The following is a 17,276-nucleotide window of genomic DNA, read 5'->3' on the forward strand; positions in this document are numbered from 1 at the left end:
ACGAGTTTTAATTTGGGGAAATTCCCTTTGGACTGGACACCGATGAGAAGTCTTTTAAACATCGCATTATAACGCAGCTGCGGCAATAATTACCTATGAATACCTTAAACATGTTTTTTGAGGTACTTGGTTTTAAATTATTCTCATTCGAGAGCACACGGGGAAATACTTCGATTTGGAATTTTAGGAGGGGTTTTGTTTTCCCGGCTGGCTGGTGATACTTTGATAAAGTGTTGATGGATGCCGCGATGACACTTTTATTCCGTTTCCTGCCGCTTCCGTGCGCATTCCCCGCTCCCACGTTCCCGTGAGCCGAGCCCCACAGCCACAGCCGCGGCAGAGCCCAGCCTTCCGCTCGCGACCTGCGTGACGCGTCACGCAGCGGCGGCCGCGGGGCTCGGGCATGCGCAGCGCCGGTGCCGGACCGTGACGGTGCGGGAGCGGCGCGCGCCTCCGCGCCTGCGCGGGGTGGGCGCGTGACCCGGAAGCGCTCCGGCGGTGCCTGCGGCTGCGGTGGGGCCCTGCACGCGGACAGCTCCCCCCGGCCGCGCGCCGCTCCCGCGCCGCTCCCGCCATGTCCCGCGGCTCCAGCGCCGGCTTCGACCGGCACATCACCATCTTCTCGCCCGAGGGCCGCCTCTACCAAGTCGGTGCGTGTCCGGGCCCGCGGGGCCGCCGCCGAATTGCCCCGTCACGGGCCCGGCCTGCCCGCGCCCCCGGCGCTCCCCGCCGAGCGGGGCCACGGCCGGCTCGCGAAGGCTCCGCCGAGGCCGGCGGCCTGTGCTGAGGGGCGAGACGCGGCGCCTCTCTTGGCTCGGGAATCCCATCTCCCACCTTGCCTGGTCCCGCGGTGTGTGGGGGAAAAACCGGTGGGAGCGTGGAGCGGCGGCCGTCCCGGTCGTGCCGGCATGGGGGCCCGGCGAAGGGATCCTCGCATGAGATAAGGAAAACGTAGAGCCAGGGTGGGCTCTCTCGAGTGTCCCCTGCCACCGGGAGGGCCTCCTCTGAGCCCTCGGCCTTCCATTTTAGATGCTCGGAGACCAAAGTTGCAGCCCTCCAGAGGCTGTTTAGTCTCCCTTAAGTGTTTCTTTGAGTGAATCTTGCCAAGCCTCGGAGCGCTGCGTTTTGGGATCTGAGAACTATGACAGGTGTTTGAAATGGGATTTGAACTGCCTCAAACACTGCATGCTGGAGTGACAGAGTCAGTTCATGGGTGTAACTCATGCACTTTCTTGTTACACCTGAATGGCGCTTGTTCTGTGTCCTGTGAGATAGCAGCAACCATCCTTTGTTTTCAGGTTTCTTGGAGTAATCTGAAGCCGAGCTTCAGCTTCTTCTGTAAGCCTCTTGATTTGTTATTCCTGTTTTTGCAGTGCACCAGATTGTGCAGAAGCGTATCTTGGTGCCCCTTGTGCAGGATACAGTCAGCTGACAGTGTGACAGGACAGTAGTTTGAGAGTGCCCCTGGAGGAGCTTCTCAACAGGGACAGATGAACTGTTCTGCAGCATCATCCTGATGCTGCCTTCCCCAGCTGCAGTGCCTTCACTGCACATCCACTGCATGTTATGTCCATAAGTCCATCTGTTCTTCAGGAAAGGACCGCAGTCTGCTGCGGTCAGATTGCATTAATTGCCCGTGGCAGCCATATAGTTTTTTTGTGACTGCCCTTGAGTTTTTCCCAGGAAGAAGCCTGTGTGGATTAGGCCTTGTGGGCCTGTAGCCCACTCTTGAGCAGTCCTTTCTTCAAGGAAGAATTAGGAAGGGGCTTGTACTAGATACCTATATGTGGGTGCTGTCTTATATCTGGAGCATGTACAATGCTTATTGTCCCTTATATGTAGGGATGGTAGGGACAGTGCTTCCTCACACAGGGTTTCAGTGGTTCTGTGGCAGAGGAGTCCTGGGCTCCCACCTTCAGCTGCTATTAGAACAGGCTGGTTGGTCTGCATCACTTCCCACTGTCTCTGTCACAGTGCTGCTTGTTAGGAATGGTTTCTGCATTCTGTAGCAGAGAAGAAACTGAGCCTTGGTTTTCTGCCGCTGGGGTATATTTAGCCAGTAGGTTAATGTATGAGAAATGTTTTGTACCTCCATACCTTTTAACAGTGTCTTAGAAACAAGTGTCTGCGTGTATATTGGAGAGCTTCTGATGCCTGAAGCTGTCTTAAAGCTATTTTAAGTACCAATGTGCTATAGGAAGAAAAATATGTACATGTTAACTTCAAGCAAGAATGAGCTCACTTTACTCACAGCCAGGCTGGTAACTCGGGCATGGTGCCACGTGGGTGTCTCTGTTTGCCAGCACCTAGCCAGAGCACATGGGCAGAAATCTCATGTTTGCTTGCAATCAAATGTCCACATCTAGGCGGTTTTGTTTTATCTTAGTCTCTTTGCTGGATTAAGGTTACCTAGGGGCTGTCAAGGATTAACATGGACATGTGTTGCTCTAAGATTGCCTTAAGACTTGAGGTTTTTCTGGAATTTGGCTGTATGGGAACAGAGATTTCCAGCGTAGTGATATTGGACTGAAATGCCTATTCTTCGTCTTAGGTCTGTCTTCTGCTTCCAAAGCTCAGAGAACTCATGTGCCTTTGATCTCATATTAGAAAATTTAACAGTTATTTCACCTTACTGTGGTTAAAATCCCTCAGAGCATCAGTGTTCTCTTGCTACCTATTAGTTTCAATCTTCAAAGGTGATGTTTCTTCTGAGTGGAGTTTTGGGAGGTGAACAAAATTACTACAGTAAAATTTCTGGTTGTTGCCTTGTATTCAGGGAACAGCAAGGGGCTGCTGTTTTCAGAGAGAATGTCTGCAGTGCTGCTGAAATACATAGCAGTAAACAGACTTAAAACAGCACTAGCAACTCGGATTTGTTACATTGTAAGAGCCACTTCACCTTTTGGCTTGTTTCCTTGAAAACTGAGCAATGGAGGTGGTAATAAGGGGCTGCAGTTCCACAAGCCTGGTTGTTGGGGGTTATGAGCAAAAGCTAGTTTGTGGTAGGCATCTATTCCTACTGCCACCTAAGTGTCACAGAACCACAGAATGGCTGAGATTAGGTGGGCCCCTCTGGAGATTGTCTAGCCCCAAGCCCCTGCCCAAGGAGGCCCACTTAGAGCTGGATGCCCAGGAGTGTTTCCAGATGGGTTTTACAGGCAACCTGTTCCAGAGCTCACTCACCATCACAGTAAAACATGTTTTCAGGTATTGGACCCTCGTGTTCCAGTCACCTCTAATTTGGTCCTGTCACTGGGCATCAGTGAAAAAAGGCTGTCTCTGTCCATTTGCTTTACACCCTGCCTTCAGGTGGTTGTACAGATAAATAGACAAGTGGTGCAAAGCCTGTGCTTGGGGCTTCAAGCATGGCCAGTTTGCAGGCAGTGCTGGCTCATATCTTCCTGGGGTTTGTGCTCTGCTGCAGGCTGGTACTGATCATCCCAGGTGGGCAGAGTTGTACAGAGGGAAAGGGGGAACATCCTTTATGGCACATTTGGGCAACCAGTAAATGCTCTGATGTCTGAGAGCAGTAAACAGTGCCATAAATACACCACAATGAGCCCTTTCTTAGCAATGACTCTGCTGATTGAACATTAATAGGCAAGGTTTGATTTATTTTTTTTCTCTTCAGATTATTACTCCTCTGCTAAGCAATCTCTTCTATAGATCTGCGTGCAGCTTTTAAAATAGCCAAGTTTCTTGCTCCTGTTATTTTAAGAGATAGTTTTAGCAATTTACTATGCTGTTTGTAGACATGTTCTAAATTCTTGGTTCACATGCATGGCTAACAAAAAAACTCACCTACATTTAGCTGCTGTCTGAAACTTACCACTCGGCCAGATATTAAGAATTTCTGAATGTTTATCAAATATTGCCAGGTAAACAGTTTTTAAAGTTCTTGTGCCTAAGGCTTTTGAAGCCATCAATCAGGAGAAATTTATTTCATGGATAATTTCATTACTGTTACTTTAGTGTTTGCTTCTTAATCCATTGTACTTACATGAATAACACTGTTTAATTGGCATCTGTGTAGCTTTCACTATAAAAAGTGAAGAAAAGCATTGCAGTGTTTGAATGTCAGGTCAGAAAATATGATAGTTAAAACCCGTCTCCTGTGCCTCCTGTGTCATCAGTTTTTGTCTATATCAGTAAAAAATTAGAAAAGAAGCTTACATCCTTTAAAATACTAAAATTCATGTCAAGAATTTTTCTGTAAGAATTTATGGTACTGTAGATTAAGGTTGGACAATTTTGGTCAAGTTCAGAACAGCCTTTTTGTTCTAAAATTTACTTTGTTGCTGTTAAGCTTGAACTGAACAAAAAGTCAAATTAGAAGAAACATTTGAAGGAAGCAGTGACAGTGGTTTTGTGAAGAGAGCCAATGCACATTATACTAAAGATCTTAAGGACATAAAGTGTTGCACAAATATTAAAGTATTAAAAGGCCAGAAATTGGTGAGATTCATGTGTTGGGGGAATTGTTACTTGTACTCGTGTCGCTTACACAAGTTTTCTATTAACATTTGTATATTTTTCTAGAATATGCATTTAAGGCCATAAACCAAGGTGGACTTACATCTGTAGCTGTTCGTGGGAAAGATTCTGCAGTAATTGTCACACAGAAGAAAGTACCTGTAAGTAGTCTGTTTTTGAGGGGAGGTCTGGAAGGAGAGGAGAAAAAAAGATGGGGTGAGACTCAGCAATATTGATATTATACTTATTAGCACTGACATAAATTGCTATTTGAACTGAACATGTAATTGTCATTCTGCTTATTACAAGTTCTAGCTCCATGCAGTGCTCAACTGTACATTTTCTCACTAAGTATTGCTATATTGGTTTTCTCTGTAGTTGTTGAAGGGATAAATCTTAAATATAAGTTGACCCTGCTGTATTGAGCATGCATTCATTGCTCTGGCTTGTAAAGGCTGAGTTGTCTATAACCAGTTCCCTGATTCCTTGAATTTCTCCTGAGAAAATATTATACCAATAGCACGTAGAGCATGCTTTTCATAGATTTTTGTGAGTGTTTCAGCTCAGTGGTGATGTACTGTTGGAAAAAGGGGGAAATTCTTTTATGTTTGAAAGGCAGCATGCAATAAGAGAGCAAGCTTTTGTATGTGGATTCTCTAAGTTTCTTCAGAGGGAAAAGGAGTCTGATGTTGATCCTGTTCTTCTTGTTCTCCTCCAGAATCTGTGGTTTTATTCTTCCCTGTTCTCCAGTTTCTTCCTTTGCATGCCTACAGCAGTAAAAATTGGAAAGCCTGAAAGACAGTTTTTAGCTGTTATGGGTCCTTTTGGGCTCTTCTGTAAAAACCAGAGGATTCAGAGTTTGGGGTTTTTTTTTGTTTGTTTGTTTTCTTTTTACTTTGAGGACAGTGTTTGCTATTACATTATTTCTGTTTCCTCTTTAGGACAAGTTACTGGACTCCAACACAGTGACTCATTTATTCAAGATTACTGAAAATATTGGTTGTGTTATGACAGGAATGACAGGTATTTAATTCACCAGTCTGCTTTTGGAGAACTTACCTAGTTCTCATGGGTATATTTAAAGACAATGTAAAGTTGGACCTGGAATTTATATTCTTAGGCAGTGCTAGAAATAAAGATGGTACATATTCAGTGGAATTAATATTAGTTCTTTTTGTCTAGCTGACAGCAGATCCCAGGTGCAGAGAGCCCGCTATGAGGCTGCTAACTGGAAGTACAAGTATGGATATGACATCCCTGTGGATATGCTGTGTAAAAGGATTGCAGATATTTCTCAGGTCTATACACAGAATGCTGAAATGAGGCCCCTTGGTTGCTGTAAGTACAGTGTATGAAAATGATCTTTACTCTTTCTTGTCTAAGTTTGAAAATTCGTGTGTAAGAAATTCTCACCCATTTTCAAAATGAGTAACTGAGGGTGTAAGGGGGATGAACGGCTGAATGAAAGAGCAGTGTTGTGGGTCTTGAACTGGAGCCCTGATTTTACCTCTAACTCAGCATTTGAAATAATGTAGCCTCTCTGATACTATATTACCTTATTTTGGGGGGCCTGGTCTGTTTGCCCTGTGCAGTGATATCTGTGAGCAGGAGATGCTCTTTGTAACTGTGTCTGTTTATGGTGGTTTGACCCTGGATGGATGCGAAGTGTCTGCAAAAGTCTCTCCATCACTCCTTTCCTCAGCTAGACACAGAAGAGAAAAAATACCATGGAAGCTTCTGAGTCAAGATAAGGTCAGGGAGGGATCACTCACCAATTACCACCATGGGCAAAACAGATCCACCTTGGGGAAATTAACTGAATTATTAACAAGCAAATAAAAATAGGATACTGAGTAGTAAAACCAAATCTTCAAAACACTTGCCCCCTACCTCCTTCACAGATTTAACTGTATTCCTGGTTCTCTACCTCTCCCACAGTGGCACAGGGAGATAGGAAGGGGGTCTGTGGTCAGTACATAGTACATTGTTTCTGCTGCTACATCTTCCTCAGGGGGAGGAGTCCTCACACTCTTCCCGTGCTCCAGTGTGTCTCTCAGCTCCAGGAACTTCTCCAAAGTGAGTCCTTCTCACAGGCTGCAGTTCTTCACAAACTGCTCCAGCAAGAAGCCCACCTTATGTAGGGTGCAGTCCTGCAGGAACAGCTGCTCCAGTGTTCTTTCTCCACAGCACCACTGGTCCTGCCAGGAGCCTGCCCCAGCATGGGCTCCATGTGGGGCCACAGCCTCCTCCAAGCATCCACATGCTCCAGTGTGGGCTCCTCCAGGGGCTGCAGGTGGATGTCTCCCCACCATGGATGTCCATGGGCTGCAGGGCCATAGCTGCCTCACCATGGTCTTCACCACAGACTGCAGGGGACTCTCAGCTCTGGCAGCTCCTTCCCTCTGTCATTTGCCTCAGTGCCTGCCAAGTTGTCCCTCTCACATATTCTCACTCCTCTCTCCTCTGTCTGCAATTTCCTTCTTTATTTTCTTAAATATACTATCCCAGAGGCACTACCGCCATTGTGGATGGGCTTGGCCTCAGCCAGCAGCAGGTTGGTCTTGGAGCCAGCTGGCTTCAGCTCCTTTGGACACAGGGGAAGCTTCTGGCAGCTTCTTACAGCAGCCAGCCCTGCAGCCCTCTCACTACCAAAACCTTGCCATGCAAGCCCAGTGCACTGTGTCTGGGTAAACAGCACTGTAAAAGAGAGAGATGGAGAGTGCAGTTATCTTTGTGCAGGTTTTGTGGCTTTTTTATCTAAGTAGTAGGTATAGGACAGAGTTACAAAATTTTTTCTGCTAACTTAGCTATCGTATATATACAATGTAGAGGAAAAAGTGTCTAAAATATTTCCCTTGCAAATATTTCTACATGGCTTGTTTTATAACAGCAAATGCAGCTTAAAAAGACGTTGTGTGTTGAGTCATTTTTTGTAGGTGTTCCTGGTCATCTGTGTGTTCTGGGGTTGGTTCTGACTTGTTTTTTCTCTTACGTTTGGCCATAAGCAAATTATAAACATACTGTTATTCTGTTCAGGAACTGAGGTAAAAGACTCAACAAGTTTCCTCAATTGCTTTTTCATTAAACATTCTGTCTGAGTTTCTTTTTGATTGGTTGGGTTTTGGGTTTTGTTTTGTTTTTTTTTTTTTTAAGGAGAATAGTTTCAGAATTGATGAATCACTTCTCGTAATCATAGTAGACACTAAGACTTCTCACTGAAGAAGCAACATTCAGAGTTGCACCACAGTTTCCATGATGGGGCAATTCTTCTATGCTTGTGTGCTTGTAATTTTCAGGAAAGATTGTTTCTTTCTTCCCTTGGCATTTCCCATGCCTTGATGCTGTTGGAAATTCCTTTTTTAAAATACATTCATAAAAATGCTTTTTTTTTTTTTACTTCCCTTAGCCTTTTTGAAAATATGAGGGGATTTTGTTTTTATGTTTTAGTAATAGCTGCTCAGAAGTTTATAATCTCTAACTACTAGTTAAAAGTTACTGAAATGTAAAGTGAAAATAATTGAAAACCATGACCTTGTTCTGTTTTGGGTTTTTATTGCAAGTATTGCTTTTGACTTTTTTTTTTAATATGCATAGTGAGACAATGCAGCAAAGAAGTGAGGGTGAACACATGAATTTCAGTGGTGTGGTCAGTTTGTGTTACTTGAAAACTATCCAGCTTCAAAACACTTGGATGATCTTCAAGGACTCAGTTATGTCCTGATATTTCCACTTTTCATTTCAGATTTTGTTTTTAATTTAAAGAGGAAAAGGTATGTAATGCACTATTTTTCTGGGTTACAAACAAGAAATCTAAATTTGATCTTTTAATATTTCCATTCATTTCAGTATGTTTGTAGAGTTGTTTTTTAGTAAAAGGCAAATGGTAATTGAACTATTGTTTACACTTTTGTGTCATATAGCAGAGGGTGTGAGCTGTGGCATGGCAAACTTTCCATCAGGATAAAACTTTTGTATTTCCCAACTTTGTGGTTCTCTACACACTGAGCATGGCAAAAATGTTTGTATGTTTAATGAGAATGCCTTCTTTGGGAATGACAGAAATATAGTTTCTGCTAAACTGAGTTGCACACCTGGTAATGAGATGCTGGTAAGAAATGGCAAATTAGAGATAAAAAGGAAATCACAGCTTCACGTATGGGAGTGATTCCCAAAGATGTACTGCTGTGCATGCATGTTTTTTCACAAAGAGGACTATCCATTCTGTTCTTCAGTTGAATTAAATTGCTAAAATGGGGAAAATAAATCAATTAACAAATTTTCTCTTCAAGGTATGATTTTGATTGGTATTGATGAAGAACACGGCCCTCAGGTATACAAGTGTGATCCAGCAGGTTACTATTGTGGATTCAAGGCCACAGCTGCAGGAGTTAAACAGACAGAGTCAACCAGTTTTCTTGAAAAGAAAGTAAAGAAGAAATTTGACTGGACGTATGAACAAACAGTAGAGGTAGGCCAACAGAAGGAAATTAAAATTTGTTTAAAGTATTTTTAATGAATGTGCTGCATGTAGGCTTGCAATGCAGAGAAATGTTGTTAGGCGTTCCCTCTTTCTGTATTGCTGCCAGGGCAAATACAGCTATTCCAACCAGAAAATCATTTAAAGCTGTTCTGCAAGTATTTGAATGATCATCTAATCTGCTTTTTTTTGCTTTATGTTAGCTGAAGCAGATTCTATAATTGTAGTACTCCCACTGTAGCTGGTGTTTAGTTACTACAGTGCTTGATTTTGGGGATACCAGTATGACTTGACTTTTAGTGACATTTGAAACAATCTTCATATTAGAAAGTAGCTGTATTCTGTAGCAAGGGGAAACTATTTGGAATTTCTAAGCTGAGATTTTGAAGTGAGAGGAAGTAACTTTAAACCAGAAGGAAGGATAGTTGTTAATGCTATGGCTATTAAGGGGAAAAAAAAAAAAAAGAATTTGTGCTTTCCTTCTAATGATAGAGGGTTTTGTCATCTTTCAGACAGCAATAACATGCCTGTCTACTGTACTATCCATTGATTTCAAACCTTCAGAAATAGAAGTTGGTGTAGTTACAGTGGAAAATCCTAAGTTCAGGTAAGCAATCAATATTGATAAAACTTGTTGTGTTTCTCTGATTATGTGCAATTAGTTGTACCTTCTTGTGTAAATCGTAAATTGAGAAAAAAAGATAAATTTAAGAGATTGAAGTTTTGAAGGGTTTTTTACTTGTAACTCTTCAAAATGTGTAGGGGTAGAAAACGTTGTGTAAAAAGAGTAATGCAGTTTTAAAATGTGTGACATGGTTAAGGGATTTAGCAGAGAAACGCGATCTATTTCCTCTCTTAAAAGGGTATTGCTTTCTGTGATGATTCAAATGTAGTTACATCTGGTCTAGACGGGTTTTCATGCTTAGAAGCATAAATATTTTTCATAGTAATGATATCTGGAGTCCACTTCCAAATCATAGTCATATTAACTAATGCAGTAAAGTCTGGTTTATATTATAGAATATCTACAAGTCCCTTAAATTCTTTATTCTTTTTCTAAAATGAATCTTTAAATTATTCTTGCTCATCTTTTAATTGTTAGCATTTCTTAACATCTAAAATATGTAGTTAATATATTATGGACTTGTATAGTTTGAAAAACTATATTTAAATTTGGTAAGATTAAAAGATCATGGATTTAAAAAATCACTAGTGATTTGAAATGGGCTGAACTATCTGCTTTCCAAGTACTCTGCAGTCCCATCTAGCATGAGAGCAGGGCACCTATTTCTTCTCTCCTCCGTTATTGCCTGCAGCACACTGTGTGCACCAAGATCACCTAGCCAGTGTAGCTAGGCAACGCCTGGAAGTCTTCCTGCTGAGGGCAGGAAAGCTTTACGTGGGATACAGTGTACCTGACAGCCTGCTCACAGCACAGTGTATAGCTGCAGGAGTATGCATGAAATGTGGGAGAAAAACTTTGGGGGACTTTTTATAATGCAAAAGAACCCTCCTGGTATGGCTTACCTAAAATTTAGGTAAGTCTGGCTTGCTGCAGAGGGATTCAGTTATTTCTGCTTTAGTCTTTAATTGAGGGGTTTTTTGAGTTTTTTATTTAAAAAGAAGAGAGGAACAGTAAAACTGGGAACAAAGTCTGCTGTTACTTTAGTCTAACTACTTGGTGTAAGTGGGGACTGAAGAGAGTCTTTAAACCTTTGGGTCCTACAGGTTCAGTCTTTTAAATGCTTCCTTCCTAATGTTTTTAAGGTGGACATGGTGATGGTGGGTGGTTTTGTATTTAGGTGTGTGTGCTGAGGACAACAGAGCAGCACAGTGCTTATGAGAAAGCATAGAGGAGCTGCATGACCCCTTTTCTCCTGCCACTCAAGGGATCAAGCTACCTTCTGACTAGGTCTCAACTTGCAAATGCATGACTCATGAAGAATTACCTGTTATTTTTCTATCATTTGTTACCTCCTTTCTCTCTAGTGCCTTTGATTCTTCCTTTATTTTTCAAGAGAATTGGAATGTCAGTCTGTGGCACTGGCAGCAAGGCTTTAAAGGGCAGAAAGATGCATTGCTGTAAAACTTATTCCTATAGATATTAGTTTGTAATATTGGAGCTTAAGGGGAAGAATCATTTAAGCTATTTAAGATTTCTTTTTATTCTTTCAGGATCCTTACAGAAGCAGAGATTGATGTGCACCTTGTAGCTCTGGCAGAGAGAGACTAATTAGCGTTCCCATTTCCATTGTCCGTGCTTCTGGCCAGGGTGTTTGGTGAAAAGAAAACACTTAATAATGGTTTTAGATTATGGGTGGGAAACAGTGTTCACTATATGATGTATTTTACTCTGTACAAATAAAACAGAGGTTTTTGAAATTCTTGGCGTCTCCTTTTAATATTTTTTAAACTTCCAATTCTGTGACATTGTCATCAAAATGCTTGATAACTTTCAGTGTTTCTGTGGTAATTGCCTGCCTTTTAATTGTATTTTAAGAGAAATTTTATGCTCTGAGCTGTATTTTTCATCTGAGCTATTTGGCTCTTTGTGTAAAGTTAATATCAGTTTTTGTGGTGTGTGTGTCTTGAGATAATTCCTACATTCATGTTCATTCTCTCCATGGCCTGATGTTGAAAGCCTTACAACATTATTGGTTTAATTGTGGGGAAGTTAGGAAGACCTTATTTGCTCAGGTTTATGTAAGGATATAGGGCAAAAGCAGGAGGAAAAAACTTGAGCTGTGAGTCCGAGTCCAGTCCTTTGGACTGATTTATTTGCGGTGCATGTAGTGGATTTAAGAGGTGTCTTCTATAATTAAACAGCTCTGAAGCTGACATTTATTTAGGGAAAATACTCTCTCTGTAATGTACTTTGGGATTTTGGCTTAGTCACCTACCAGGTTTTGGGGCTTTGGGCAGTGGTGGGGCTAGACAGGGCTGGGCCAATAGACAAAGTCCTTGAACAGGAAGATCTCTGGGAAGCAATTCTTGCTCCTTCAGAGGTTTTGGGTTTGGAGATGAGACTGCAAAAACTTGAAGGTGAAAAAAAAAACCTTTTTTTTTTGCTTCAGTTGAAGAGGTTTTAGCCTCAGCACTAAACAGGGAGATGATGAAGTTGTGAGGAAGGAGGCACTGAGGAGAAAGGGGAGATTACCAGGCAGTTTTAGTTGTTGCACACAAGTCTCCTTGAAAGAATGCCAAGTTAATGCAGCGTAACTCCTTACCTTCATTCCTCTGCTGTGGACTTCTCATATTGGCTTTAATTATTCCGAAATTCTCTTTGATTCTTTTTCAAGATGTTTGGGAAAGGCCTCATAAGAAACTGAGATTGGTTAATTTTTTTCTTTGTGCGTTGCAGTTAAAGATCCTTGAATATGTATTTTTCAAGTTCATTGTAGTAAAGAAGCTGCAATTCTGTGTTAGGTGGCTTCAATAAAAGATAATGCTAACCTTATGTGATAACTGAGTTGAGGAGAATCAGATGTATAGTGAATTGTGAAGTTCACAAAGCTTCTCTGTTCGTGCCTCCACATTTCAGCTTCCCTCGTGTCAGTTAGTGTAGTGTAGATAAGCACCTCTGCTTCTGGTTTTGGGTTGGTTATCTGAGAATTCTGTGTGGGTTTGTGCAACAATCAGCACATTTGTGCAGCTAATGGCACATTTAGAAAGGTCTGTGTTATTTCAGTTGCCAGTGATAGCTCAGTTTCTAAAAACCCCTAGGGCCTTTCTTCCTAATACTCCAGTTGTATAACAACCTGGAATTTGAGTAGGCTTAAATCATTATTTAGTCTGCCACAAAATATCATCCATCGATAGTTTGTTCTCGATCAGCTTTAAGAATATATGGAAAACGTCACTAATGATTTCTTGAACAAAAATTAAAGGGAAGATGGTAATCAGGGATATGACTAGAGCACATTTCCATAGTATTCAGTACCAAAATTCCCAGCAAGTCCTTTAATTCTGAATTTTGGAGCTTGTATGGGATTGTATAACTCAGGTGGTGGTTCTGAGAGCAGTGGGTGTTCATACCTTTCCTGTTTGTAATGCAGAACATCCCATCTTATATTCAGAGATGATGAAATAAGCTGACTACAATGTATTAACTGTGAACGTTGCCTATTTTTTTATAAAGGCAATGGTGAACATTGCCTTTTTTTTATTACATTTTTGCTAGTATTTTTCCTTGTAGAGAAAATTCGTGGTTCTCTTTTCATATTAATAATGGGGATTTTTCTTTTTAGTCAAAGCTTTTTGCTTCTGAAGATAAGGCAGCAATGCAGGTGGGGTTACCTGACCAAATGGGAAACCCCCATGTATTACACACATAACACATAATTACATTCTTCACACCCTGGAGCAAGTATCACCTGCAACCAAGTGTACAGCTGTGGCTGGTGCTGAGCTGTAGCTAGTATCACCTGCTGTTTCAAACCTGGCACTTCAAAAGAAACTGGAGTATGTGTGGTACAATGTGGGTGCTGCTAGTTTGGGTAGAGCTTATATAGAGTGATACCAGACTTGGGATTGCTCCGTGTGTTTGTGGTTTGTTGTGCCAGTGCTGAAGACCAGCAGATGCAGTTACAGTGTGAATGCACAAGTAGTTAAACAGGAATAAGATCAAGTTTTATTTGCATACCAGACCCACATCGGTGCTACCTGTACAGGCTCCACACCGTATTGTAACTGTCCACATGACATTACCAGCGCTCTTTATCTCTGGTGTAGTGTAAGGATTCAAATGCCAAGTATATGCAGTCAGCTTAGATAAATCAGTATTTACTGAACTCTGAAAATCATCTGGATTTCTGATGAGTAACCTCCCTCCCTCCATGCAAATGGAGCACCAAAGACAGTAGTGGTATGTATTATAAACGGAAGTAGCTCAATGGGGAGCCAGTTGCTCACCCATCCCATGATGTGTTTATCCAGCTGTGTGCTGGACATTTTGTCCAGAAGGATCCTGTGAGAGACAGTATGGAAAGCTTTACTGAAATCCAAAAGGATTAGGTCAGCTGGCTTCCCCTGATCAACTGGGTAGGTTAGCTTGTCATAAAAGGAAATCAGGTTTGATAAGCAGGACTTTCCTCTCACAAAGCCATGCTGTCCTGGCTGTGATCTATGACCACATTCTTAAGGTATTCAAAAGCATTTTCCCATTTTACTAATTAGCTTCCCGAGCAGCCTGAAGTCTGCTCTCCTCATGCCTAGAGCTGAAGTTTTGCTGGCACTTTTCCTCCTGTCAACACAGATTTTAGACTCAATCACTTCATGGTCACCGTGGCCAATCTCCACTCATGAGACCCTCTCTTAACACACAACAATCCTGATAAGGCAGGCAGTAGTGAACTTCTGTAGGATTTCAGGTTCATCTTAAGAGCAATATGTGCTGCTGTGTAATGCACAATGTTTGGCTGTATATTTTCACTGTAAAGCTGATGAGAGTCTAAGGACCCGGTAAATGGGGAGTTCAGATAGGGCCAGTACATACAGGTAGATCACAACAATTTTAATGACGTGGAATTATATGTAGCATTCTTTTTTACCTTCTCTATCCTGTTTTGTATTAAATCAATGTCCAGGTTTACCAAATAAGAAGTATTTTGGTTCAGGACACGTTGGAAGTAAAATCAAAGAACTATATCCGTCATTTTCTAGTATCTGAAGAAAAAAAAATACATAACTTTCCCATTTTTTTTCCCCTGGCACAGAAGTAAAGCCTGCTATTTTGAGTTCTGTAAAACAGCAGCCTTACTGGGTCATGAGATCAAGTTTTGTGAAGCATATCCATAGCAGTATTCATGTTTTCCTCTAGGAAAAAATGCTGCCAGGGTAGTAATGGTGGGGACATTGCTTTTCATTTTATAATCAGTGAATTTTTGCTTTTTCAGATGGGAAATTTTTAAATTGTCACAGCTTGTTCCAGCCAGTTCTTGCAGTAACAATTTGTTCTGTTCTGTTGTTTTGCTGTAACCCAAACTACTTGGAAACAATGCAAGACATCCTGTAGTTCAGGATCTGTTGGAACACTAAAGCTCTCATGCCCAAAGTAAAACAAGGATCATCACATGCTTATGCAAAGCTGTTTAAAATAGTCTGGACTTTGTTTATTGTAGTTCTCATATTTTAGAAAACCCCATGAAACATTTTAACCAGTCCTTTGTAGTATATCTATATAGATAAACTTGCATTTTTAAGTGACTGACAAACCTCTCAGTTATTTGCAGTATATGCTGCCCTTCACTAAGATCTTCTTAGCATACTCATCTTTTCTGAAGTAATGGTCTTACCCATGTCACCATCTTCTATGAAAATTCTGTGCTGCAATGTTAAATATGGTAAGTCTTGGGCACTTTACTATAAACCTGATGAATAAATAGAGCCAGCCTATCACTAAATCAAAATCCAGCTAACTGCTTGGCAGAACTGAGTCATCTTCCAAGTAGTGTGTGCTTCCACTTTTTGGGGATAGTGTTTTTCTCCTGGTTCTTTTTAGAACATGCCAGCCATGGCTGAGGTTCCTGGCACTGCAGAGGCACTTCATGGCTGTCTCCTACCTGTCACTGTGGCTTAGCTGATGCGTTAATTGAACCACAAACCTCTGGAATGGAGATTTTTCTCTGAGCCTCTAGCAGCATAGTATGCAGTGCAGATTAGCATGCACAAGCCAAGACTTCAATTTTTTGCCAGCAAATTGTGTTTCTTTCCTCTTCCAAAAAACTGACTCTTGTGATACCCAGTGGCATGAAGAGTTCTGAACATACAGTATTTAATCCTTGATGAGATTCCTCAGACTAGAAAGCAACCCTCTCTCAAATTAGAGAGTCAAATTTACCAGCTGATGGAGAAAGAGCATGAATGTGCGTGGACCAGGATTGCATGAGAAGGACTAGGGATGCCACTCATTGCCATGTGATGTTGCTGTGATGTTTGCAGGTGTGCTCAGTCTCCCTGGGTTTTTTCCTCGCTCATCCTTCAGCAAGCAGTGGTGCTCTTTTGTATTTGTAAAGAGCCATTCTCTTTACTTAATTGATGGAAAACATTGGGGGTTTTGGTTCAGTTCTCTGTTGCATAAGTGACCTGAGTCATCTTACTTTGGGTCCAAATTGGCTGTGGTGCAGGTGTAAAAGAGGGAAGAGGGAAATGGGATTGCACTGCCTCTGCTTTAATCCACTGTGAAACCACAGCCTGCATCACCAAAGAACAGGAGTTTCCATAGCTCCTTATCCCCTTGGCTAGTCTTTGACTTAAGCCTGTATGATGAGACCTGGCTCACCAGAGTTGTGTTTGCCTTTGTCAGCAGGTGACTCGAGCCTTCGCTTGGGCAGCATGAAGACCAGTTCCATCTCCTCTGAGGAAGGTTTCTTTGGGGACAGTGCTGTTATAGCAGCTCCTTCTCAGTTCCTCTGTTCCTGCCACCACTGCATAGCCCAGCAATTTCCAGGGCTACCCAGGGAACCTGATATGGAAACAAGCTTATGTTTAAAAAAGCCAAAGCAACAAAATCCAGCCAGAACAACAGCTTAGTGTGGACACTGGTTTAACCTTGATGCTGGTGCTGCAGTAGTAGTGCCAGCACAGGGGGCAGTGCAGCACAGGATACATGAGGAGGGGCTGGTTACACTGGTGGCACACCTGACAGGAGTGACAGTCAAAATCCTCCCTTGTAGGTAAATATTTTCCTCAGGGAAACACAGGATATTAGTTGTCATAATCCATGGAAACTTCCTTCATGGAATCTAACTGCAGGCTGGCGTGCTGGGCTAGGCAGGGGCGCTCTCTGGGCAGTGCACTGTTAGGTGCACTTAGGAAGCCAGAACTTTCAACAAGGTATCAAGAAAACCTGCAGCAAGTTGGCTGCCAGAGGGGACAGCAGCTGCCTTGCATTGGGTTTTAGCTCAAGTGGGATGGGCAGCCTTTCTTTCTTTTCCTTTTCTGTCTCTGTCTCTTAAACCGCTTGTAGCCTTGCATGCCTTTAGGGCGTTGTGAAGAAATTTATTTGCATTGAATGTTAGCCTAGTTTCAGTTAACAGTATTTGGAAATGCCTGCTGACAGAAAAAAAACACAAAAAATGTTTCTCATCTAAGGATGTGGTGAACCTTGAAAACAGGCTACCAGGTTAGCTTAGCTACTCACTGCCCCTGAAGGCAGCAGGAAGCAAGCTGAGGATTGCTGGAGTCAAAGTTGTTAGCAGAAAGGATGGGAGAGAAAGGATATTTAGTGGTGACCAGGAAGGCTGCCTGACTTGCCACAAGGTCATGGCAAGTTGCCCAAAACCTCAGTCTCCAGTGGATTTTTTCAGCCTGTAGCTCCTGGTTTCTT

General features: G+C 42.2%; 1 protein-coding gene across 1 annotated transcript; it reads left to right on the top strand.

Moving 5' to 3' along the window:
• The first annotated feature begins 481 nt into the window (after positions 1-481).
• Positions 482-11,332, top strand: PSMA6 (proteasome 20S subunit alpha 6). Its single transcript, XM_059849911.1, has 7 exons — positions 482-650; positions 4,540-4,634; positions 5,415-5,496; positions 5,656-5,811; positions 8,763-8,941; positions 9,463-9,557; positions 11,126-11,332. Exons 1-7 carry the CDS (start codon positions 575-577, stop codon positions 11,181-11,183), a joined length of 741 nt encoding a protein of 246 aa, XP_059705894.1. The 5' UTR covers positions 482-574; the 3' UTR covers positions 11,184-11,332.
• Positions 11,333-17,276: the final 5,944 nt, after the last annotated feature.

The sequence above is a fragment of the Haemorhous mexicanus genome, chromosome 6 (genome assembly GCF_027477595.1).
Source record: "Haemorhous mexicanus isolate bHaeMex1 chromosome 6, bHaeMex1.pri, whole genome shotgun sequence".
Classification (NCBI taxonomy): Eukaryota; Metazoa; Chordata; class Aves; order Passeriformes; family Fringillidae; genus Haemorhous; species Haemorhous mexicanus.